The sequence below is a fragment of the Hylaeus anthracinus genome, unplaced genomic scaffold, assembly GCF_026225885.1.
Source record: "Hylaeus anthracinus isolate JK02 unplaced genomic scaffold, UHH_iyHylAnth1.0_haploid 0, whole genome shotgun sequence".
NCBI lineage: Eukaryota > Metazoa > Arthropoda > Insecta > Hymenoptera > Colletidae > Hylaeus > Hylaeus anthracinus.
This window is the reverse complement of record NW_026533254.1, coordinates 22,954,895-22,982,145: the sequence shown is the minus strand read 5'-3', so window position 1 is coordinate 22,982,145 and position 27,251 is coordinate 22,954,895. Positions and strand designations below refer to the sequence as shown.

The 27,251-nt window shown below is 41.8% G+C and overlaps 1 protein-coding gene across 1 annotated transcript in view; it reads left to right on the top strand.

Moving 5' to 3' along the window:
* Positions 1–26,995, top strand: part of LOC128896570 (uncharacterized) — a 57,024-nt gene extending 30,029 nt beyond the window's left edge. Inside the window, exons 4-10 of the mRNA XM_054159940.1 lie at positions 19,546–20,504; positions 20,943–21,772; positions 22,576–22,939; positions 23,035–23,231; positions 24,898–25,287; positions 25,817–26,013; positions 26,147–26,995. Of these exons, the coding sequence (XP_054015915.1) occupies positions 19,546–20,504; positions 20,943–21,772; positions 22,576–22,939; positions 23,035–23,231; positions 24,898–25,287; positions 25,817–26,013; positions 26,147–26,222 (3,013 nt within the window). The 3' untranslated portion in view covers positions 26,223–26,995. The remainder of the gene's footprint in view (positions 1–19,545; positions 20,505–20,942; positions 21,773–22,575; positions 22,940–23,034; positions 23,232–24,897; positions 25,288–25,816; positions 26,014–26,146) is intronic.
* The last annotated feature ends 256 nt before the right edge of the window (positions 26,996–27,251 follow it).

Below are 27,251 nucleotides of genomic sequence, written 5' to 3'. Positions count from 1 at the left end.
TGATCCATGCTCTCTCTATGGACCTAATAGTAATCAAATCCAGCTTGAAATCGCTGTTTCCATTTATGCCAGAGAATTGAATCCTGATCTATCTATTTTCCTACCGAAGTCAGATTCTTGAGACTCTCGTGTCAGACCTGACGTCTTGCTCCCGATGAAAGGCTCCTAATTATAACGTGCTAGCTGGAGATTCCTGGACAGTCTCGCCCTTCGCGAGAGCACACACCTATTCAACTGCGAAAGCTGAGCAGCTCTGTCCTGCTTTCAACTAAGATTTTCATGATCTTGTGCAATGTCAGTATAATACCATGGGGCTCTGCAACGCCACGAGACGGCTTTTTACATATTTTTACTACCAGATGGCGACATTAAATATTAAGTTCTCGAGCAGCCAAGATCCTTGAGATCTACACGAGGTTCTCAGTATCTATCATCTTGTCTCTTTGAAATTCGAACATCCATCCTCTCTTCCTGACGAGGTTGTTAAAATTCATTCTCCCTTCTCTTTATTAGATTGCCTCGTATATCTCGTTGTAGAAGACCGTCTTCTGAGAATACGACACAAAGCTCGTGTTCACTCATATCTCAGAAGCCATTCCATCCGTACCTTGCTCCTGACACGAACCACGCCACTCAATTTGTTTAATGGAAAGAGCTTCGAGTAATTTATAATCCACAACGCTCAACCAGCAATTTACCTGTCGCAATATTGCCTACGTTTCGTCAAAGTGTTCCCACGCCCGTCTGCTTTCGACTGTCGTCTCGACGACTGAAAGGGAAACGAGTTGTAATTGTATGAAAGCATCGCTGTGACAATGAGATGTTTCCCGTTGAACGAATTCTTTAATCTCGTATACATAGATCGTTGCGTATATTGGTTATTATGTACTGGAGGAGTTTTTACCCTGAATTTCAACAGTTTGCAGCCCCTAGCCAGAGAAGAGAAAATGTTAACGTCGACAAAGGTGGGCCAGTTTGAAGTTCCAAAAGTAATTTGCGATATTCGATTACCTGTCGTTCACTCAGCTTCTCGGAAACGTTCCATCTACCGGCTCATGGGAATCCGAAGACATGTCGGTATAAGCAATTTTTCCTCGAATTCATCGGCGATCAATTTGCCGGATTGACATGCAGCAGTTCAGCTGAGACCCGTTCGTCGGATTTACTTCGGTTCTTTTTTTCGGAACAAAAAAAAAAAAGCATCGCCATCGTTAATGGATTCGTAATGCCGTTCCGATTTCTCTCGTCGAGGGAAACTTCGCTGTCCACTTTTTTCTGGATCCACGATTTCTCGGAGGGACCGTAATCGCAATCATAGGAGTCGTAATTGGAAGTGTGTAGTAAATTCCGAGATCCGCAAATGGGATCGAGCCTAACGCGATTGATCGTACTGTTGACATTCAACGTATCAGGCCGTGCAACGTGCGTCAATCTCGTCATCCCTCTCCACCCTGACGAATGCTTATAATTAGTTCGCGGGCAACACCCCATTGCTCTATGGATAGAGTAAATTTTACGGACAGGTTGGATGGTCACGTCGGAAATCGCGCAGTTCGCGGTCAGACTGATTACGATATGTATTGATCTCGATAATGACCAGTTAGTTGATAATTGGTTTGGATGTGCGCCTGGCCACGGCGGCTGGAGGAAATTTAATTTATATTCATCTGGTAACCGTCGAATCCTATAAATAGCATTTCGCGTATCATTAGTGCAACGTCGATTGTTGCGAATGCAAATCCATGTTACTTAAATCTTCAAATTTATTATTTAATCGTTGGAATATCGTTTGCCAATTTTAATGGTTTCAATTTTTCGATTGGAATTGCCACGATCGATGCCCGTGGCAGCACAATATAGTCACGGTTCGTTACGATGCACAGATATTCTCCAAACATCGTTCGATTTGGGTTACGAATTTCTGTTTGATCGAGCAAAGGGGCGCACCGTTGCGGAAGAAAGAAATATCGTCGGAATTATGAAACGTTCGAACAGTGGGTCAATAGGATAATGGAGGCTCCAGTGCACAGGAAACGAGGCGAAGTCACGTAAAAGTTCGAAACTTTCCAGACACAGGTGTAACGTTGCATCGTATCCTCGCGTGGCATTTTGGCGTGGGTTTAAAGTTAAAAGGGTGTCAAGTGTTCCGTAGCGTGGAAACGTTTGGCCCAGTGAAAAATTAATTAAGTTGGGCTCATTGAAATTAGTGAGCGTGGCAGGTTTCTCTGCGGATGCCACGACGAATTTATATGAGGTAATTATACTCTAGAGCAGCATATTCAGAGATAGGTCGACAATAATCGAGTCTTTTTCACTTTCGCTCCATTTAAATGGGATGTTGATAGCGTCTTCATTGTTCTGATCTATGTAGAGTACTTTACAGTAGATCAAGACTTCAATTGAACTCTTCTAAAAAAGAAGACACAAAGAAAAATCTACACCCTTATATTCCCATCTTCAGAAGAGTTCGACCTAGATTTTTACTTTTTAACTTGCCATTATATAGGATTGTCTGAAAAATCCATGTCGATGTTTGATAAGTGGTACAGGTCTGAATATATCGGAATAGTTGAAAACAAATAACATGTACACACTCCTTGAAAAGTGGAAGGGTTATGGGACAAAATGGTGCCTATATAATTCAATGAATATATATCAAAATTCAAACGTGCCTCTGAATTTTTTTAAAAATCGAAACGAACTTTCTGGACAACCCAATAATTTTAGCTAAACCTGTAACACTGGATCTCCGTGCGAGTCATCGACACGTTCCAAATGATCAATATGGCGCTCCTCCACAACGAGCCTCCACGAAGGCCTGCCCAATTGTCGATCATCGGAGAATTTCAAAAGGCACTCACTAGTTGCACACAGGCTTCGCTTAGGGATAATACTCCCGTGTCAAACACGCTTACAATAACCCCGGTTTAGGTTAGTTCCACGCTTTTGCTTAGTCGTGTCAGCCGCTTGCTGTCCAAAAACAATTGTAACTTTCCCCTGGTCATTTCAACAGTGGCGAAGTTACTTTCGTTTGTAATATGTAAATTTGCTAAAGTTTTAGCGACCTTCGCGTCGCGGAGTTCATACTGGATGTTTATAACATCCACCTACCAGGACAAACTTTGTTGCTGGCTATTTTCTGGAGGGCTGTGCTCGCTGCAACTTAGTCGGTGCATCAGGTGTGAATTTTCCCAACTTTCCGTAAATTGTGAACTCAATTACAGCCGTTAACACCGCAGTAGGTCCATATACGTGTCGCGTACGGTGATACCAGTGATATTTTGATCTTTACTGATTAAGGTTCAGGGTATGAGATTATAATAATAATACTTCATTTACGGGCAACCTGCTCTTGATATCAAGTACGATGTAAAAACAATGACAACAAGAAAAATAAAACAAAAATGGAGACGATTACGGTATCTTATAGTGTAACGTGTTCAAACTTGATTGCGCATCAGCAAAATTGCAACGACTGACCTTTTAAATGCTAAAGGTGAGCCATGAAAAAGATCAACAGACATATTAAGGCTGTTAGCCATCGCATATATTCTTGTAACGTAATTTTGTTCCGCAATTGAGGTACGATATGGATCAGTGTAAAAAATATCGCTGCTTCGAAGTTTGTCTAGTTGGAATATTAAATTTCAATAGTTCCAGTATCCTGGAACATTCAATTCTACTATTGACAATTTTAAAAACTAGGTCGGCTACAGTTCACATTATATTTCGACTTCCGTCATCAGGCACATCAGGTGTACAATTTGTGTAAATTTTTGTGAATTATGTACTCAATTACGCTAGGGTCAGTATACGTATCATGGTAATACTGGTTTCTTATAGCTTCACTGGTTTTTTTAAATTCAAGGTACGGGAACATACCTCGACCTCATAATCCTGTTAGTATCTCGTCAGTCTAGCTCATAGTTCATCGCCACGATTTTTCATCCCGGAATCACGTTCGCGTCTCCCTGCGTGCATTGTTCAAAATATTAAAATTCAACGAACCTCGTTAAATGAACGTTTCCGAATAGCTTCCCTAGGAAAAAATGGACGCCAGGCCCGGTGAATAATCGAACATCAACAGAGATATTGCGTTCCATATTTCATTTCTCGCGCGATTGGTCCAGCCCCGAAAACAATACGAAACCGTATACTATGGAATATAGGAGTACACGGTTGAATAGGTTTACTGATATATCTCAGGGCGCACAGTGGCGCGTAGCCAACAGGATCAGACCTGTAAATCCGCTTTTTCCTTTCTTCTTTTTTTTTTCCCCCCCCTCCTCGCGACAATCGTCACCGATTTACAGTTCGCCGAAGTAGTTAATTTTCCTGACACGTCGGTAATTTCGGGGCAAATCTTCGTTCGCAATTACGTAAAAGGGAACCCTAAATCCCGCACGGGGCATTTACGATTCCTTCAGGTCTCCAAGCTGAGAGCTTTCCGGACTTTTACGATCGCATTTATTAGTTTGCCCGCGGAGAATGTTTCGCCACGTCGGCGGGGGGTAATTAGTTACGTTCGGTCGTTTGATCAAAATTTCCGCGATGCCCACGTCTCTGGAACAATACAATTTCGTGGAATTAATTCCGTGGCCCATTGTTTCGTTTTCCACGCGTTCCGCGGGACAAAGGCTGTCGACGTTAATGGAATTAACTCTGACAAATATTGTTTTTGGACTCTACTTTTTATTTCTTTTTCAGCTGTTCCAGTAGCCTCCTCGATGCTTGAGCTTAATTAGAGAGATAAGATGTGCTAAACAATCGGTTGCGAAGCATCGGAATTTTCTAGATTCAAGGAACATTTCCTGTCGCGAAGATGCAGCTTTCATCCTTGACGATATGTCTGCACGGTCTGCCTAAAAAGGAACCGAACTTTTGCTATAAAAAGAAAAAAAGTACAAGTGAAGTTTTTACACACACGTTTATTTACTCAAAATAATCTCCCTCTGCGTCAATACAACGTGTAGACCACGTAATTAACATTTCGAAGGACCTTTGCAGCTCCTGTTTTGGTAGCCCCCGTTTAGTACAACGGTTACAGCAGCCTGAATCTCCGAAATATTGCTATAATGTGTCCCTTTGATTGGAATTAGCATTGTTACCTTGGATCATTCAGCCTACTCGCGTGATCTGTCACCCTGCGATTATTTTCTTTTCCCAAAATTGAAAATTGCAATGAACGGGACACGTTATAGCAACATTTCGAAGATTCAGGCCACTGTAACCGCCGTACTAAACGGGGTACCAAATATTCATCCTTCGAAATATTAATTACGCGATCTACACGCTGTATCGACGCAGAAGGAGATTATTTTGAGTAAATAAACGCGTGTGTAAAAACTTTACTTGTACTATTTTCTTTTAATAGCAGAAGTTCGGTTTCTTTTTAGACAGACCGTGTATGTACACTACAGATTCGCGTCCTTCTCTGATCCTTTCTCGCTATTTAAATACTTGGACATTTCAGATGTCTAGAAAGTCAGCAGTGTTTCGTATTTTATCGTAGTCGTTTTGCTGTTGCATTTCTTTATCTCTATTCTAGTAACGTTTTAAATCAATTCGTATTATTCCTCTCAGCCCTTCCGCTGTTATTAATATTCCAAAGTACAACATGAAAACCAGGTTTTAGTTTACGAAATACCACCGATGTGTTCCATCGGGTCTTGTTTTGCTGCTTCCAATATTCGGAATCCCCCGTTCAGAGTCAAATGCACTGCGGATGTCAGAGTCTGGCATACACGCGCGGAGGTAGGGTACAGGGATTTGCGATCTGCTTTGCTCCAAGTTAGAGACGTACGCGAGTTCCCCGCAACGTGCATCGCATGCAAAATCTTGCTGGGCGTGGAATTCAAGAAATTCTGTCCTCCGCGACCGTGTCGGAGAAAGAGAAATAATACTCGGGCTCCAATTAGGACTGTTTGCAGTCTTGAAGTTTCCCAATACCTTTACCGTACCTACGTTTTCTACTTCCTTTGGAATTATAAACGAGATAGGGAAACTCTGGTTGCAAGTGTACTTTCTCTTTGGGGTAGTTTAACCATTAACATATAATGCCGGTGAAAATATTAAAAAACTTCTGGGGATATAACGGTACTCTATGTAAAACTCTCAGAGAGCTCGTCGTTATTGAAATCAGCGAATGAAAGTTACCGGTGGAGCGAACTTATTCGAGAATAATGAATAATTTTCGTTTTCCGGAAGGGAATTGAGTTTATGTCAAGCATAAGAATGCTGTACAAATACCAGTGTCGAATATAGGGTTCGAATGATCAAGTAATAAATTATTATTTAGATATTCCAGTTTACGTGATAAGAACGTGTTCCGGTGATAGTAAAATAGTGGCAATTGTTCAGTGCTGACGCTCGTGGTTTTGCGGATAATGGATTTGGAGGACAGGTAGTTTCAGTTTTCCAAGTACTATTTTCTTTTTACTTTCCTCGTTACAGTAAGTACTGTCGCTTGCAGTTTGGAGGTATAATTGATTCGGGGTACAGGTTTGCGTTTTCCACGCTTCGTTAAAATTAAAGAAACGATTCCACTCGATCGAGATAACTCGATAGAGGATCCAGCTCATCTAGTATCGCGGGGATAGAAGATCGTGGACTGTATCATCCGCTGCTCGGTTTACGTCGTTACGCAATCGGTCCGTAGGAGGTTGGATCAGGGGCTACGCTGTAGGCGATGAACGTTGGTTGGTGGTGGGAAGAGCCACGCGCTCGCTACGAACTCCGTGGCACGTAGTCGACAGAAGAACACCACGAGTCTGCCTCTAGTGTGGCTGCTGGCCGGAAGCACCTGCTCGCCTCCGAGGATCTAGCGGCGCTGGACTGTTCGACTTGGATTTCATGAATAACGAACGTCAACCTGTGATCATTGATCCTCAATCCTCGCTCGTGACGAAGTTACCAGTTCCCAGTTGGAAACAAAGATCACTGAACTTGGACGAGTGATCGTCGAGCTATACTCTTCGGTTGGTAGCATTACGTCCATCACTTGGATCTGATGATGATGAAACTGGATGAGTAGAGCTATTATTCTTTTGTTATGGTGACTTGTCTTTAACTTATCAACATTAAACTTGGATGAGTGATCTTCGAGCTATATTGTTCGGTTGGTAGCATTACCTTCATCACTCAAAGTTGGTAATCATTGAACTGGATGAGTAGAGTTATATCCTTTTGCTGTGGTAACTTGTTTTTAATTTATCAACATTGAACTTGGATGAGTGATCTTCGAGATATATTTTTCTGCTAGTAGGATTACCTTCACTGAAACTGGATGAGTTATATTCTTTTGCTGTGGCGATCAATATTGAATGCGGTCGAGCGATCGTTGATCTATGTTCTTCAGCTGATCGTAAATCAGTAGGAATTGTTAGCTGCTGACACTTGAGGATTGGGAATAGTGGATTTGGAGTAAAGATCGTTGATCTTTACGAACCTGAATAAGTAATTCGTGATCTGCATTCTTCAGTTGTGCTAATGTCACATCTTTCAACTCACGCTGTACGATGCTTGATGTATATTCTTCAGTTGGTATCGGTGCTATTGTCACTCGGACCTGGTGAATCCTGAAATTAGGCATATTTATACTCTTCAGTTGTGGTAATGCCGCCTCCTTTGACTTGGGAACAGTGAACCCTCAACTTGGACAAATAATTGTTCGTCTGTATTACTTATTTGACAGTTCGGTATTTTCACGTGACACTGGTGACTTCTCAATTTGAATAAGTGATTGTTTGTCCACATTTTTCAAGTTCTCCTTATACTCCAACTTGGTATTAATGAATGCTGAATTGAGGCAAGTGGCAGTGATCAATATTCTTTGGTTGATAGTCATTCCGGCTACTGTCACTTAGGGATTGATGAATAGGGTATTTAGACAAGTGATCGTGAATGTATGAGTGACTTTAACTAGAAAAGAGGGAGCACTGAACTTCGATAAGTGATCGTTGATCTTCAGCCTTCGCTTTAAGCAGTCCTGACTGACTTGCCTTGGAATTTTTTTTGGAATCGTATGTGACAACTGTTCTTACACGAAAACAGTGTACATTGAGACTCGAAGAAGTGATAGTAGATTAATTTGCCGAAGTTAGTGGTAGGGTATACAATCTGAACAGAGAAACAAATCCAAAGGTAGATTGTATTAAATTATCCTAGCAAGGATATCGCCTGAATTTTCAGTTCCAAAATATAAATTAATCTTGTCGTCGTTTGGGTAATAATCGTGAATTTATATTCTCAATTTCTGTAGAAATATTTTTGTTTCAAAGCCAGCTATCGCGTAACGCAAACAAGCATTATTTACAGTACTACTGTTTGCACTTGATACGAGTTTGTTTAATAAAATGTAAAATATTATCCCGGTTATAAATCAGTCGCTTCCTGGTATATTTTCACTAAATTTCTTCTGCATTTTCTCTTAATATTTCGCTCCATTTTAATAAATAATCCAACAGTGAACAACATTCTCCCGATAGTTTGACTAGCATCATCGAAAACTTGATTGAATATTCGAGTAACGTTATTCCCGTACGCGAGTGTTCTTAGATTATTCGTGGTATTCGAATACCTGTAAAGTTATCCGATATCGAATCACTTACATATTTACTAGAATCGATAAACCGTTAATTTCGCTTATAAACTACACACGAAGGGTTTCGCTTACTCGTCAACGCGAGTCTCAAATTTTTCAGGTATTTATGCTTTCGGAATTTTCGACGAGTCGGGTTTACCTGGTGCGTGAGTGTTATTTGCAGTGCAAGCTATTTGCCAGCGTTGCGAATTAAACGCGAAATAACATGGAGAAATGTCAAAGCTTGCCCAAAGACATCAAACCGGCTCGAATTTCCATCGAATTCGTTTACCGTTTTCATTTTGGGTGCGTCGAAAAATCCCTCGAAACTCGCGAAACCGTCGCACGGCATTAGATACTTAATGGATGGTAATTCGCGTCGACCAAATAAACCATGTGAACGTCACCGAAGTGATATCGCGATGTTAACAGCTCGTTCCGTTTTCACAGCTGTGTTTAACGCGTCACGTGCACAAACGTATCCGCGAATGTTGCCGGCGTACGAAACGAACCGATGTAAATTTATTCGGGCGAAAGGGCAAAGAAACGAAAAAAATGCAATCTCTGCACATCTTCGATCAAAGAAAACTTTTACGAAGCTATTAAAACGGTTGCACCTTATCTAGTTTTGCTTACGTCTGGCGCACTGGAATGATTCAATATTGTAATATTTCAAATATTTATTCGTTCCATGCTGAATATTTCAGTATTTAAATATCATTATTCGCATACGATACGTCGAAACAGAATTTTCCTATATTACCATTGGAATATTTGTTTCATTTTTAGTGTTCTAAATATAACACGGAATAGTGCTATATTTCGACTTGTTACCTACTCAACTGCATTTTGTGTAGTTTCAGTTTTGCGTTACGACAGACTATACATCATTGCACCTGAGCAGAAAGTGGAATCGGTAATTAGATTACGACATCTTTCGAGCCCTGAGAGTCTCAACTTTCTCCCTTTACCTCGTGCCTTCGTTTATTTTATTTACGGAACGTTATTAAGAATCTGTTCTTTTTTTTTTTTGTATGCGTGGATTATCCTTCGTTACTGCGTTATTTATGGGAAAAGGGTCAGTTTTCTCTCTGTTATGAAACTCGAACGAAACGAAGCGTTTTTTTCGGCTCGTTAATTTTATTCCAGAGTCGTTCGTAAAAATGAACTCATTGGTGCGCACAGAAACTATGCATGATATTTAGGGACGTTTATCAAGAGTAACTATAGTACATCAAAGTCACCTAATCGCTAAAGGAGTAGCAAAGAAGATTTATTTCATCGAATCATGAATTTCAACTATTAATTTTAAATTATATTTGTCGTGTGCCTTTGTCTTCTGCTTTGTTTACTGGAAGATTATTGTTGAATTTCGTTTTCGAAGACATATCGCTTGTTTATTGCCTCTGTTATCGTGCACAGTCTTGTTTTCGTAAATAGTTTGCGTTCGTTTAAGAAAATATCGCTTTTTTTTTCGTGATATCTCGTGACCTTTCGTGTCGAGACGTAGTGCGTGACGAATGGACGCATCGATGACCCACATTCGTCCAGTATGGTCAAACAATACCAGGAATCACATAATTATCTCCTACAGATAGCCATTAATCTCGCGATTACCGTTCCGCATTTAATTAAAATTTGAAATTAGATGCTTGAACGTTAGTAAATCATACCGACTCGTTCGTCCACGTCTACTATCGCTATACGCGCAAGGACATTGCGTTTATTTTGCCAGACTGTCGTAACTTCGAGTCACAGAGACTTTATGTTGCAGTTCAACCGTCACGAACGTAAAGTTTCTTCTTTTGTCTAAACAAATGTATTTTCTCACATGCATCGAGTTACTCGAGGTTCAGCGGAAACAGTACAATCGAAATATTTTGTTGCTCCAGAATCTTTTATTCCTTTTCTCCCGGTTATTTAACTAAGCTGGACTTGCTGTTGAAGCAATTTGGCTGGCTGGATCTCTCGAGGAAGTCCTTTACGGAGCGGAAATTCCTGCGCAATGTATCAAATCGTCGATATCAGTTTAAATCGTTGCACCAACGGAACGTTATTACATCCGTCCAGCGTCGAGGACGACGCCAGGTGGAAAGACAAACGGGTCCAATACGTAATCAATACGTGTCGTTCCGCTGGTGCAAGTCTCCACGTTCTGTGATACGTTATAGCCCGATAAGTCAGGACCAATAGATGCTGCGATTGATCGATTAGCGGTCAATGAATCCTTGTGATATTCCTCTGAATCTCGATCTTGGTGCAAGTAATATCCCTTATCTGTAGTTGTAGATATCGAACCGGTCTGGAATTGTCTTTCTTTTCTATATTCAAATCTGTGTCATTTGTTTACACTCTTAGCTGGTCCCCATGAATAATTTATTTTTCGACTCGACTGTTTCGAAGTTCGATCGAGAATCACGCATCATCGCGAACAGGATCGATAAATTGTAAGCAGGGTGCGGAGGGAAAAGCGCAAACTCGTCGCAGTTCAGGTTTGCTCTGCGATATTTTTACCACGCGGTGAGATCAATTAACGAACCTAATTAACGTCACTGGTCGCGCACTCCAGTCGTTGACGCGATAGCTTCTAACGCTGCAGGTATCGACATCGTCGTCGAGCTTTAGTCCTCGAGATTCGTCCTGTCTGACGGCAGCAGAAAATTGCTCGCAAAAGTAACCTAAATTAATCAATACAGTCAGGCCCATAAGTTTAAATCGTCGATGAAAGTTTAAATTATATAATAGATTCGTTGCTTCCAAAGAAATTCTTCTTTACAAATATGTACGCGACTGAAATTTATTTATTATGCTTCTAATGAAAAATTAAATAAGTTTAAATAAACTTTTCATTGCAAGCATTTAAACGAGTAAAATCTACTTACGTACACATTTCTAATGACACATTCATTTGAAAACATCGAACCTATCCTTTAATTTAGACAAATGTCTTCGATAAACACTGGCTGTATGTTTCCTCGAAATGGGTTTAATTGAACGTCGCGTTTAAAAGAATAAAACCTTGACTTAACTTAATAAAACTACCCTGGTACGTGCAGTCCTCGTTCGAAGAAAGAATAATCAATTCCGTTGCGGAGGTTAACGCGGTTACGCTTGTCGGCGGCATTCCATAAATCTTGTCAAGAATTGCGTGAAACGGTTCAATTAGAGAGTGGGCGGAGTTCGCGAAAGGTAGAATTTAAACTCGTGACTAATTAGGGAAACACTATGCACGAACAGGGGAATGTCGGGAGCACTTAAATATTAATTCTTCTATAAGAAGATTTCGCGAACTTGTAAACTTGTTGAATGCAATCCATCACGAGTTTAAAGGGTTTTTGATACAGATCACGATGAAAGCCTTGGTTTATTTCTATTCTAATTCTTCGTCCCAAACAACGAATTATTAGCCAGCTTCCAAGAAGTTCGGATATTTTTTTCATCGGAAGCTATTCCCATTTCCAACCATGCAGAACACGCCAATTGCAGTTCAAGTATGCTCGTCAGCGGGACGGATGTGGTGCTCGAGTATTGTCGAGTATACGTGGGTCGTAAATCTCAGCTTCGAGTTCCGAAAACGATAATACTTGGAGACTTAATCTGTGTGGTCACTCAGAGCAGGATAAGCATTCCCAGGAATACGCAGCTGATTCGTAAATAAGGGATGGACGTTACTCTCTTTGGATTTATCACGTTGGTTGTTTCATTGTTAATTGGCATAATTTCTCAGAGCTTAATACCCAAGTGTCCTTGCCACCTGGCACTTGGAATTAATATCTGGTAGGCCACAGGACTTCTCTAAGCCTCCTAGACTTATCTAGAAATCTTCAAGAGGCTTTAGAAAACCTCAGGGCCTAGAAGTTATAGTTAGGATCTGAACAACCTGTGTCTGCCACTTCGAATAATTATGTGGTAGACCATAGGACTCCTCTAAGGCATCTAAACTTCTCCAGGGTCTAGAAGTTATAGTTAGGATCTGAACAACCTGTACCTGGCAATTCGAATAAATATATGGTAGACCAATAGGACTTCTCCAGGGTCTGGAAGTCTGTTCAAGGCGCTTTATGAGGTCTCAAGATCTAGAAGTTATAGTTAGGATCTGAACAACCTGTACCTGGCACTTCGAATAATTATGTGGTAGATCATAGGACTCCTCTAAGGCTTCTAGACTTCTCCAGGTTCTGGAAGTCTCTTCAAGATGCTTTATGAGGTCTCAGGATCTAGAAGTTGTAGTTAGAGTTTGAAAAACCAATACCTGGCACATGTATCGATGAGCTAATACCTCTCGACTCGCTATCAGATCGACGTCAGGCTTTGTTATCCTCTTGTATCGGATTACGTCGACTAGAGACCTGGACGATAGTATAATCATCTGGTTTCGTACATCCTCCTCTCGTTCCTCCGCGTTTACGCCGTCACCTCAGGGATCTTATTAAACTCGTTGAGTTATACTTAGAATGCAGACATCCCCAGAGAACAAATCATCGGTTCGAGGCATCACTTGACTTAGAAGTTTGCCAACCACTCCAAGAATCTAGGCTGCAGTTGACGATACTATCAATTGGAAATAGCCCAGGTGTCTATATCCAAAGTTTCGCCACCTAACAACCACGGACACGTGATGAAGTCAGGTTAGATAAAGCAACACGAAACTTTCGAACCAGCGGAACTAGGCGAATAGTGGATAGACGGTAATAATGGCATAAATTTCCCCCGATATTCAAACCGTCTGATGAATTAGGAATACAGAAGTTTGCGAATTAACTACGTCGAGAACCCGACACATTAGTCCGAGGTCTAAAAGCCTGTCCTCGAGGAATCAGTTGATGAATGTTTCTGAACGTTGCAAGTTGGGGATAGAATTTATGGCAAATTTACGGGCGCTGTGATTGGTCGATGTTTGATAATTCAAAAACGAAGGACCATCAGACATTTTTGCAAAGGAACTTCAGGTTCAGAATTGTCTGAGTTATTTAGAATTCAGATTCATCCTCCCAGTTACCGAATCGTAGAGCAGTCGTTCTTGCTGCACCTAATCAAGGGTGAATTGAATCCCACATGTTGCTAAACACCTATGAGTCTACCTATCTAACTAATGAGGACAGCTTTATAGTATTCCACTGATTTCACCGAAAACTTTGTGACAGGTTTAAGACAAGGGTTGTACGGGTTGCTTCACGCATGGCTACGCCCATGTCATCCGGTTTCCTCGACACTAGGAGAACTTCCGCCCTCCTATTATTCAGAACTTGATATACGGGTACTCAACGAACGTACTCCGCCATTCTAAAACTGTACTTTGAGTCTGTACGATGAACAACGAACGAAACTCTTCTGGAATGTTCGCGAAGTTACTTTGGTCCGTGCGTTATCATGTTATGAGATTGTATAGTTCCCAAGACTTCTGGGAGCGGTCATCGTCGTTTATTATTCAGAGATAATAAGTTTAAGATGTTTTCTTCTGAAGTTTAATTACTGCACTGTATCGATCAGAAATGTAACTATAATTCTATTTTGTTCGTTTGTAGAAAAGGAAATCTTTTGCGCAGCGCCTCGATTTCCATGCAATAAACCAGGAGAGGATTCTATTACAACGATTGCATTACAGACAGCGCCTTATGTCGCAGAATTTCTCGCATAGTTCTCACACCTAAGCAGGTATTCCCCCTCGGTAAAATATCGCACAATTGGCGCATCCTCGTTTCCACATTAAACCCCGAGAATAGTCCGCGTTACGTTCCTTTCAGCGAACGATTCAGCATACGTTAAAAGGAAATTGCGTTCGCTGGAAAATGGCGTAAAACGGATGGAAGGGGCGAGAAGGCGGAGGAACGTTCGAGTGTCGAATTCGAGCAAATACTTTTTGATGTTACACTCGGCCGAATGAGTTGATATCGATCGTGACTACGCTTACCGACGATGTAATTTACATAACGACCCTAGGGGCGTGTGGGTATCATCGCGCGAAGAAAATATTTTTATGTTGTCATAAGTTGAAAATTTCATTCTTCTCGAGCGGCAGTCGTTTGCCATCAGGTGTTTATTGAACCGAAGAGGGTGGTGTCAAGTTCAAGTTCCAGTTCGTTTATTTAATAAAAGTGCGTAGCTCGCAATTCGTTTGCTGTTAGGAAATATTAGGTTGTCCCAAAAGTTTCCTTCGCTTTTGTAATAAGTAATACATGCACAATATTTTATGTTTTGTGTTACATTACTGAATTGTGCACGATTCATTTTGCTCCGTTACTGTTACAACATGAATATCTATGAAATTAGATTGGCTATTTATATAAACACGATCACATAAAATAATTGAGAGCAACTCGCGAAAGAAACTTTCGTGACAACCTAATATAAATGTGGCTTTCCTTGGCATATTAATTAAGAAAATATTAGTCCCATCTAGACTAGCCTTTTCCGTTACGCAGTCGTTTAAGGAGATAATAATTACTACAATTCTTCTCTACGCACTCATTTAAGGGCGAAGTAATTTTATTATTCACGAAGTTTGATTTTTTCTCAGTAGTAATTCGAGATAGCCGGAAGCTTTCACGAATCCGGTCGTATAATTCACCTTTCCCTCGCACCGCCCGCAGTCTCTTCGTCGCGGTCTTCGCCGCCCACGCTCTCGACGGTTAATTAACCCTTTGCGGTCTTTGGCCACCGTACTGGGACAAACCAGTGACATCATTGTTCTTGTCAGACAGGGGACACAAATACGTTGCATCTGCAGGGGATTGTGATTCGCATTTCTTGCTCGGAAAGATTGCGTGCTCCAAAGTGATTTAATAACGCAGCCGCCAACTCGTAGAGAGAACTCTTTATGGTAACGTGCGATGTCCACCGACCAGAAAAGGTTGAACGATGACATTTCCAGAAGACGAACGGGTCCTCGACAGACGTTCTTTACAATCCGAATGGCTGCGTGTCTACGCAAACCCACGTGCGAAATGATGTCACTGATGCCTTGTTTGCCTCGATTATCCGCACGTACGCGTTGAATCGGAGGCCAAGTTCTAGCGTCAAAGAGTACTGTTAACGTTAACGCTAATTATTGACCCGTGCATGTTATCTTAGGCCTTGTGCTGTCGCCCGTGAAAGGAAAAAACGACACGCTGTTGTCGACCGTTATAGTCTGTAATCCACGTCTTCCTTATTCTGGTGAATGTTATATTTATCGGCAAAGCGTTGTTTTTTTTTTAGAAAATAGGGTATTCTATGGACGATGAGCTCAGAAACAGAATCTTCCAGTTTGTTCTTCACTATATGGGATCAATCACAGTGATCCTATTAGCATAATTGATGGAAGGGTTCTTAAGTGGTCGTAAAATCTGGTGGAAACCAAGCTTTATAACTTAAGTCAACGGCCATTAGTAAACTGAAACCCTTTTCGCCCAGGACATTATAGTACAGAGTAGCCCTCGTAAAATAATATCGATAAATCTCGAAAGCGAGACCCTAATTAGAATTTTCATGACGATGACGAGGTCCCCTGATTTCAGGGCTGTCTTAGCTAAATTTGAGATCCATTTGTGTCGTTTTCTTAAAATAGTTCGTGTTTAACGCAAACTTCCAGCCCCATTATCTGTTCCATTACTTCAACCAAGTTCCAGGGAGGCTGTATCTCTTCCTTTTTGACAACCTTTATATCGATCCCTTAGAGACCCCTCTCTCGACGAATGCGTCGTTCGGTATATTTCCGAAGTTGCAGGGTCAGTCGTGGATCTTTCAACGATTCCTGAGCGATCGTATTTCGCGCGTGGGATTCGCGCTGGAACGGGACGCCGCGTACACGCGTCGCGGCGAGAAATTTCCTGGGGGCCTCGTAAATTACCGCCGAAACGATCCAATTTCTGAAAGGGCGTTGCGATCCCTCCCAGGATCGTCCGTGTTTCGACTCTCGTCTTTCAACGCGTTTCGTTAAAGTCTTGCGCCGTTAACACGTGGGTAGCAACGGATGTAATCACGAAGTTTGCCTCCACTTATATGCCGATATGAATGACATTACTGTGATAGAGCCGTTCGGTATAAAAGGTCAACGTGTACGTTAACTGCTCCATAATGCGATGAGCGTCCTTGTTTCAATAATCTTTGAAATCTGTTACCCCAAAATTTCAATTAGTTACTTTTTTTTTTATAACTGATAAAAATCGATAGAATAATTTGAACTTTCGTACAGCTATCACTTATAATAATAGAAACAAGCCCTGAAAATTACAAATTTTTTATTCTATTTATATTCTCGTACACCAGCACAATGAACGCGAATTTACTTTCTCTACTTAAAATATTTTTGCAATATTATTTGTAATGTTTCAAATCCAATTATCTGATGTAGAATTTTTCTTCGGGGAACTTTTATGCCAAAATAACAAGTAAGTTCATATGTAATAAAACATAGAATTAAAAAATTATTGAAACAGGGCCCATCCTAATAGATGCGCAGTAAACGCACGTGTTACTTTACTTTTAAAACGAGATTTGCGTGCATAATGCAGCTCCAGCAAAACAACACCGAGTAGTATGACGAACTCGACTAAAAAATTTATTCTGCTTGTGCATTCGATCTAATTTGTCGATTAGTTAATGACTGTTCATTTTTTGCATCCTTCCCTGCTTATCCGAGATTTCTCGTTTCATCTGTCCGCTCGTACTAGCGTCGCCGTGCAAAAACTGTGAAATTACTGACGTGTGACGTGCACCGACGCTCCTCGCTAACGATCGAGACTTGTTTGCACTCGAGGCGAAATAAATTGACCCGTCAGGGTCATTGACGGCCCATTCCTACTCCTAGTGTACAATCCAACCACTAATCAATTACTACGTTCGGTCGCATTCGTTTTCAAAAACACATTGTCTTCAAATATACAATGTAAATTTACAGAAGACAGTTTTCAAAAGGATAGCATCAAATACTATCTCCCAGGTAGAATCAGATTACGCGAAGCTAAATTCTGCTTATCAGCGAAACAATCCTATTCGAGAGTTCTTCTTTCTAGATCTGAATTCCATTCAGAGACCCCAGGTGTTCACAGACGCCAAGAATAATATCGTTACCGCTCAGAGAATACTCCGAAGTACTTTCAAGACGTTTTACTTCCAACGCGAACCTTCCGGATGCTGCAGGTGCGACAAAAGCGGTAACGACTGCAGTCATCAGCGCGAATCCCTGGCTTTCCATCCGCGCGACGCAAAAGATAAGAGTCCGATTCGACTCTGGAATAATGCTTGCGACGCGGATTAATTGTTCCGTTCGAACTAGGCCAACGAATACAGGGAATAACGCAATCACACGTCGAGAGGGATGCGGGAACTGGTCCTGGTAGTTATCAGCCAGCTACCTCGTTCGTCGTGCGTATCTGGCCGAATTAAATTGCTGCTCGGGACTCCCGCTATAATTAGTTGCAGTCACTTATGCGCGTGGAATCGAAATTCCAGGCCGTACTCGCGAGATTCTTGGAGAATTTCAGCGAGAAGTTTCGCGCTCGGTTGACGTGCACGGCTTAACTTTTGCGAACACGTTGTATCGTCTTGAAGCAAAGTTCGAGGTTCGTTACAGGCTGCAGTACGCGGGAACAGTCTCCGCGAATACGTTTACTGGTGTTAAATGTTTGCGTATAGGTAGGTGTGAAGACGAGGGCTATGGTCGAATTTGGTATGGGTACTTGAAAGAAAATTAAGGATACTCAAGTAGAGCAGAGCTACTGAATGCAAAGTAGGTCGAGGTTGACTGTTTTGGCTGCTAGGGTTCATCGAGCACTAACGTCTACCGCCATTATCCCGATTCTCATTGTTCTATCCGACTTCTCTGAATGTAATTGTCTAGACTCTTATTTTTCTGAGAGAGAATAATATTTTTAACAGTCTTCGAAAAGGAGGAGGTTATCCATTTCGATTTGCTCTTCTAAGCGCGTGGCCAACGTGCACGTTTATGCCTCCCAGTGTCCCAGCGAGCGCCATTTAAATTTCATAGTTTCGTCGTTCCAACTGGCGCGATTTCAATTGCAAATCACCAGGCTTCTCTAAGAGGCGTATGCTCGCGGCTCGCTTCGCCGAGGATTTAATGAGCTCCGTGCTCCCCGGAGGCTGCAACTTCCGTTCGAATTGCTTGCGAAACTTGTCTGCTGGATCGTGCGAACGCCTGCTGGATCGTAAATACCATCGATAGCGTTTAGAATTCCACGACCTCCTCCGGATTTTTATAACTTTTTAGCCAGTTTTGTCTCTTCGCGAACGATGTCACCCTGAGAATATCTAATTTTTACGAGAATTTATAGGCAGCGCTCTTATTTCTTGAGTGTAAAAAGAATGACTCAACGAGAATATCGTACCGAAAACCGTCACGAGACACGTCGATCAACACACGGTGGCGACGAATCAAATTTCTCCGAAACGAATCGCGGTGCTTTACGGTGAAACGAGAAATTTTTAAATACAGACCAAACAAGATTCGATCTGTGTTGGACGTTCAATCGGTGCGTCGAGCCCCGGCCTTGTCGCTTATCCGCGTCGCTAACCGTCACGAGGACCATCGATACGTCCCCGAAAATTGCATTGTTTTCGCGTCTACCTTGTGCTCCCTGATTGATATTTCGTTCCCCCAGTATTGATTGGTTAACAATTTTGGGATGGAAACAAAGGATTTCAAATTCCTCTCGTTCTCTTTTGAATTGGTATTTCACTGCTAGGTAGAAACCACTAAAACTTTCCATGATCTCGATGGATCAGAATGGAGTCCCGTGTCCCGTAAATCTGAGCTATTATAATTCATTATTTTTTACAGCACTCGTTGATTGAACAATGCGCAATTAATTCATAGACACTTTTCAATTATTCAACATTCGTTCGAGCACGCTAAAGAGTAAGCAAATAGTTAAGATTAAAGTCCATTGTTCGATCAACGATTCTCCGCATTGCACACGACAATTCCCGCAAAGCAAATGTTCTTAGACAGATTGTTTTGCTTTCAGGCACAGCGCTATCGACGAAGAATCGCCAGGATCCATCCCCAAGTCGCTGACGGTTTCCCCAGCTGACTCGAGGGACGCCACGCTGGACGTGTCACTGGAATCTTCCAGGAACATCGTTTTTCCATTAGACCCCGTCTCCGCTCCCGAACACTTCTCCTCGATTCAGAAGCACGAGTCGAGAAAGCTGACCGCATCCACGGGAACCAAGCTCCAATATTCTCCAGGATCGACACCACTGTCGTTGAATTTGGCCAGCAGCGTTCAGGATTCGCGTTCTCTAAGACAGGAACCGTTACCTTCCAGACGTGAAAGCTTTGCGAGAAAGTCACCGAGTCATCAGAGATCGAGGGATCGCGAGACGAAAATATTCGCTGAGCCAGAAAGCAAAGTGACCATCAACTTGCCATTCGAAGAGTCACCACTGAATGTAAAACAGTGCGAGGACTCGACGAGGATCCCGTCCAGTCCCGAGGATCTTTCGGACAGAGAGATCGTCGAGGTTCGAAAGGATAGCGCCCTGTTTCTTGAAGAAGCGGAGGGATTACCCACCCTGCGCGATATTATAAAGTCTAGAGAGCCCAAGATAGTCAGGCCAAGAAGAGAGAGCAGTGGCTACGCGAGCAACCTGGGCACCTTCGACGAGGACGGACGGACTTCTTTATCTGGCGACGTCCTGCAAGATCTGTCCTCGTTCTTGAAGGACAAACGGTGGTCTTTCACCGGTTCCAAACGTCTGAATTCAAGGGTGATCGTAGGTAGAGCCGAAGAAAGTCTGACAGAGGAAGTTGTCGACATTGGCGCAGACGAAATGCCTACCACGGAAGTGCACAGAAAGGTGTCCAGCACGGGACTGGACATGCCCAACATCGACGAGATGAAAGAGTTACCGAGGGACGAGGTTGCCTGTAGACAGGAGAGCTTGGACAACCTCTGCGATCTCATGCATCACGTCAGTGTTGGTGAGTAGTATTTCTCATCTCGTATCAGAGATTCTGAATAGATTGTAGAGGCTTACTTTGCTTTGTTATTGACAAGGAGCGTGGGATTTCGAACTGTACTCCATAGTTTTGTTAGAAGATTGCGTCAATTCATTGTTCAGATTCAATATTGTTGTTCACCGAAGAATAATATGGAGTTGGGCGGTTCTCTTGTTAGCTCAATGCGTAGAGTTCTCGCGGTACGTTCGACAATCGGACTAAAGCAAGCAAGCAAACTTCAGGAATATGTTGTATAGCTTCGCTACCCAGGAAATATCCCCGAGGCAGCAGTCTTGGAAGGATTAGCGAGGGGGGGAGGGTCGCTCAGCGTAGTTCTTCGTACCTCTATGACCTATTCCAAATCAATACATGCTACATATCGCTGCTGAAAATTAATACCGAAGCATTTCCTTATTCCAGATGATATGTCCGTGACGAGGCTACAAGATCCATCCGCAGGCATCATCGACACTCTGTCCTGCTGCGAGTCGATCGATCGACTCTTAACGTCTTCAACGTCCAGGAACACGTTGAATCAAACGGCCCATCAACGCACCGCTCGAACTGTCAGCAATGTCCTCGAGGAGCTAGGTCAAGCCAGCGATCGTTCAAATCTGAAGATCAACATCGAGGGATCTGGAGATGCCATCCACGATATCCGGATCGTCGAAGAGTCGGTTGACAGATTGTCGATGGTATCCAACAGAGCGGAAGAAACCAGCGAACCCTTGTATGACGATCTCCAATCGAGGGTTCTTCCGCGGTCGATCAAAGTTTACCAGCTGTTGTCGACTCAGTCCGAGGACAGAACTGATGGAGAAGTGCATCTGGCTGACAGAAGAATCTCCCTGCAGATATCCAAGCAGGATGATTTGACCCGAGACGTAATGTCGCCTGCTGATTCCAAGGACGACTTGTCCACGCACGAAGGAGGTAACAGTTTAACGCTAAAGAGCAGTGCCTCCAGCGACGTAGCCACCCAGACGTTCGTTGAAATCACTGACGACCGTTTAGTCAGAAAGATGTCCATCCTTGGCGACGTGGGAACAAGTCAGAGGTTCCTGGGTGATGCTTCCAACGTCACTGTCAGACCTATTTATCCATATTGCCCGTACTCCCCTTATGGCAGTCCTCAGGGATCGCCCAGGAACAGGAGGAGACCCCTGAGAGAAAGCAGGAGAGTCTCCATCGACAACAGACAGGGTGCTCTTCAGCTGAACCAATACAAACTCCTGGATAATATCGGACAGGTGAGCTGGATTTTTTTTATTTACAAATCCATAAAATTTAATCTAGTATTTGTGGGGTTCGCTTCTAATGTAAACTATTCGTCAGAGTATTTATCGTGTCAACGTTCGCATCTATTAGCAAACTAATTAAGAGCAAGGTGATTGGTGCTGATCGGTGGCAATTACGTTATATCACTCGGTAACGCGATATCTCTCATCGAGGACGACGATAAATGATTGTTCCTCTCAACCGTAGTTTCCAATCAACTCACTGGCGCTCCCCGTTCTATATTTTTTCATTTCAGTTACGTTTCTCACAATAATAATCAAAAATAAATAAACAGAATTTAATTAAAAAATGAAACACGTTTCGTTGCGTAGCGTGTCTTCGTATGGTAAGCGAGAACGTAACAGAATTTCCTGTACCACGGTTTATGAAAATTAAAAGTAGGATGGTCGGGGTGAAAGAAAGTTTTGAAAAGTTTCTTTGCACAGGGACGGCGAAGCGGATGAATTCCTAAAACCGTTTCAGTCGGAGGAAAAAAAAGGGTTTAACTTTTTCAAACGGGAAACGTCGTTCCGTGTATTTAACTTGCGCAACGTAGATTCAATCCTTCTGCGATCTCGTCCTTTCAAACTGGGCTCGAAGTTGAGATTAAATAGCCTTTCCAGCTCCGAAGCAGCTGATAGAACGCGAAAATTGCGCAGTTGACGTTTAACGGTGGATGTTACTTCCGATGAGGCGGGTAAGGGGAGGGGAGGGGGCTTTATGACTTATAAGTACCGAATAACATTAACGAACAGCATCGTTTCCTTTGTTGCAGGGCTCTTACGGTATCGTGAAATTAGTTTACAACGAGGAGGATGAGACTCATTACGCGATGAAGATTCTAAGCAAGAAGAAATTGATGAAGAAGGCGGGGATATTCGGCAGAATGGCCCCTGGCAGAAAGGGGGCAGCGAACCCTTTAGCTAAGGTTTACAGAGAGATTGCTCTGTTGAAAAAATTGGATCACCCTAACGTCGTGAAATTGGTGGAGGTACTCGACGATCCGGACGAGGACAATCTCTACCTTGTTTTTGAACTGGTCCAGAGAGGCGAGATCCTTCAGATACCAACTGACAGACCTCTAGACGAGGGAACTGCCTGGAAGAACTTTCGCGACATCGTGATGGGCGTTGAATACTGTGAGTATCTCCTTGAATCATTGTGAAATTTTCGAGTATATATTAGTCTAGCAAGTTTATTCATTTTTGTATCGAATGAAAATTTATGTTTACAGTACATTACCAAAGGATAGTGCATCGCGACATAAAGCCCAGTAATCTACTGGTGGATAGCGACGGGCGTATCAAGATCGCTGATTTAGGGGTTAGCGCAGAATTGAGGGCATCCGGAGAATTATTATCTGGACCAGCTGGCACCCCAGCTTTCGCGGCTCCCGAAACAACCACACCTGGCGCCTATTATTCTGGAACTGTAAGTACCTCCACGATATAAGTCTATCTCTTAATCGATTTTCAATTTCTTTTCATATATATATCTTTGTGAAAGATTACGACTTGTAGTTCAATTGTGATGATATAGTGCACTTTTTCATCTCATCAACCCAAATCAGATTGTTGCTCTCCTACAAAATAACCTCATTCAATTAAAATGTTTTGAATTGCTTTAATTTCCAATTGCTGTAAAAATACACGAGAAATCTACTTTCGATCGCAGTTTGTGGGCACGTTTAATGCTCACCCGGACGTCCAAGCGGAAACTTATGAAACGAGTTGCAAACCCCCAGGAGGTGACATCGATTTCTTCACGGTATCGTGAAATATGCAGATGAACTTGAAAGTACAGAAAGTTGCCGCTCGAGGAATTGAGTTAAAGCTTGGCTAGTCCTCTGACTCTTTAAAATGCGAGCAAAGTTCGCTTCTCGGTCGATTCATAATTGATGGACAAAATTTTCTTCATCGGTGCTAGGCGGAATGGTTGAATCGTGGGGTGAATCGTAGTCAGTAGTAAACACGAACTGGAATTGATTCTGCGTTCGAAATCAACTAGAAATTATGGCTTACACTTCCTTCGTACGAGGTTTCTCGAGAAGATTGAGATTGAAGTTTCTCTTGGGGCTGTGCTGACTCAAACATGGCATCCGTGGTAAAATGCCAGTATTGTAGGAGCGAACACGACAGCTGTGCTGGTCGAACATTTCATGATCGAACATCGAATTTTCATCTAAGTAGTTCTTCTTCAAATCGAAGTTTCCAATAACGTAATTGTCCCATAAGTGATGAGATAATTTCATTTTTTATTTTCCACTTATTTTCTCACAAATCAATATTATTATTTACGACGTGAACTTCTTACGATAGAATTGAATGTTATCTCTCCAGAAAAGGGAGCTATCGCGATGGGTCATCGTCTTGTTAGTAAAATCAGATTCAATCGTTCCGTTAATAATCGACAATTGTATTTATTTGAAATGGAACTGGCATGCTCTAACTGATTGCTGGGTAATCTGATCGTGAAATCAGAACAGCGGTAATACGAAAGAGCGATACGATCTTGTGTAGTTAAACGTACAGCAGAATGAACACTTGCGACGCGTTATTACGCCTCGGCTCGACGGGTGGCTCAAGAAGCGTATAATTTAGCGTGTACCAAGGTAATTCATCCTCATACAGGTGTATTTCCAAGATTGCAATCGAGACTTATCGCATGACCTTACCGACACTGCAGCGATCTAGCGACTTCTGCACGTGCGTATAAAGAGGAGTCTCTTGTCTTTAATAAATGCAATATTAATTTGCATACGTCAACCTTTAATTGTTCAAATGGAAACTTCCGTTTGTCTTATTGTTGTTGAATATGTCCAAGGGTTAACAAGTCCACGTTCGATAGAATATTTAATAATCTGCTCGTGGTTTTTTCTTCATCCTTCGTCAAAATCGATAGATTGATTCAAGTTAAATTTGAACTCGTGTAGATTGTGTCGCCATTGATAAAGCAGACGAACGTCGTATCGACAGAGCGTTGAGTTACATTGTAGGAGGCGCTATCTAACGCAACAAACCCGAACTTGTATCGCATTTCATAATTTTAATAAATAGATTTTTGGGTATTCAAACACACGTTTGATTTAATGTTGCAGTTATGCGATGTGTGGTCTATGGGCGTAACACTGTTCTCCTTGATAACTGGAAAATTGCCATGGGATGGTGCCGGAAGTATTATAGGTGTTCAAGCAGCAATTCGCACAGAGCCTATTACATTTCCAGAGAAGCCTGCCCTCTCGGCTGACCTTCGCGATTTGATATCAAGAATGATGGACAAGAACCCAGCCGAGAGGATCACTTTGGCAGAGATAAAGGCGCATCCCTGGGTTACAAAGGGTGGCACCAAACCACTGCCCAGCGAAGCCGACAACTGTCGACTTCCTGTCACTGTTACCGATGAGGAAGTGGAGAGGGTGGTCACTAGGATACCAAAGCTGGACACCCTGATCCTCATCAAAACTATGTTGAAACAGCATAGCTTTCAAGTAATTCTTTTAATTTTTTATTACGTTTAAAAGACGTTTATCAATAATAAAAAGGTATTAGTAGGATGAGTTCGGGAAATTCTTCAATCGAGATTTTTTGTAAGTTTTTGCAACAATTATGTTTCACTTGGGATAGCTATTTCATCTTTCGTCTCGACTACCAGTAAAAGGTCAATCCTCCCTACTATGTTTATAGCACGTCGCACAGGCCACCCCCCGTGACGAGAAAAAGCTATCTCCTGTTCCTATGGCGTCACGAGTCTGATATTATCGTTTCATGCGTGGGCAGTCGATATCTTTCGAGTACTAGGGGGGTTGACGATTGCGTAAACATTAACTTGAAATGCATAAAGTATTTATTATAAAGTATTAGAATTTAGACAGCTCATCCACTTATATCATTTTTCCAATAATAGTTCTCCTTTGAAATCACAGATATTGAAGTTGAATTATTAAATACGAATACATTTTGACAATGTTTTTATTTTTTTTTGTGTATCATCTATGGAATTCTTTTTCTAATTTTCAGAATCCGTTTTTACCAAAGAGAAGTGGGAAAACGATATGTACTGATGCTGCAGTCGGCAGTATAGAGTTATCGCCGCCTGGAAGGGCTGATGAAACTTTGATAACGAGAAAGGTAATCAGGAACGCTAAAACAGAGCGATTCCAGCGAACGGGTAGAAGTAATTCCGCTCCTGATTCTTACGACTGGCAAACGAACAGGTAAACAATTTTAAATCATCACTTTTTTCATTTTTATTTATACTTTGTCTAGCCTATTCAAAGTCTGTGTTTAGAGAATAAAATTTCTAGGAACATTGTGTCATAAACAAAATTTTTTTTTCTTAATTTTTAGACAGAGATCAGTGGATAGTCCTCTACCACCAGTCACCGAGGCGTCCAGTCAAGAAAGCGAAGCTGAGAAACGGTGATAACTCCAATAATTCTTGATGAACTACAAATGAAAGTGCCATCAATTCGTTGACTACTAAATGAGGTACCCGTCAAATCAAATATTAAGCGATTGATTGAAAGATATTTTTACTTTCATTAATTTTTAATATACTCAATTTTGTTGGAATAACGAGTCGTGTTGTATCGGAACAATATTGACACTATATATATATATATACACGACTCGTTATATATATATATGCATTTCTATCATAAGTAATTTTTCAGATGTTTAAACGAGAACTAATGAAGCGCATTCAGCCGATCTTCTCGTCAAACGTGCAGTCGAACTGATTCCGCAATCGTTAGATGCTCAGCGCCTAGTGCGAACTCGTCTTAATCACTTAAGAATGTACTTACTGGATTATCCGAACTTGAAAGTACCGAATTTGAGGATAATTCAGAAACACAACAGCAAACTTACGGGCCAGAGGACTCGAAACCAAGTTTCGACTTCAGCACATCACTTTTACGTGAAGTTAGGGGAAAAGATATTGTTTAATTTTTAACGTAGACCATGGTTTCCAATTGAAACGGAAACACATCGAACTATTCGTAATTCATATAATAAAAGTTTAGGGATACCTACGACGTTTCCCATCGATCCAGTTAATCCATTTGAGCTTTGCACATTTTTTGTCAGAGTAAATTCTGCACTGAATATTTTAGGTTCCTAACATGACAGACATGAACTACAAAATCGTCGATTTTTATACAACACGAAATAAATTTTTATTGCCGTGGTGTCGTAGTACACCTTTTTCTCTCTTGTACATCGCTCGTCGTTGTTTTGCACATTAATGGTTATCCTACGAGGCTACGATGATTATTGTGTCCAAGTACTCCATTTCGCCCACCAGAGCTCCTATTTCAGCACTCAAAACATTACATCGACAATCTACATTCAATTCACTCATGATTTCTTTACTGTTTTATTTTCATAATCCAAGTCACATAGCAATATCAGATCTACGGGTGGACAATGCCACGGACCAGCGCGAGCAGAC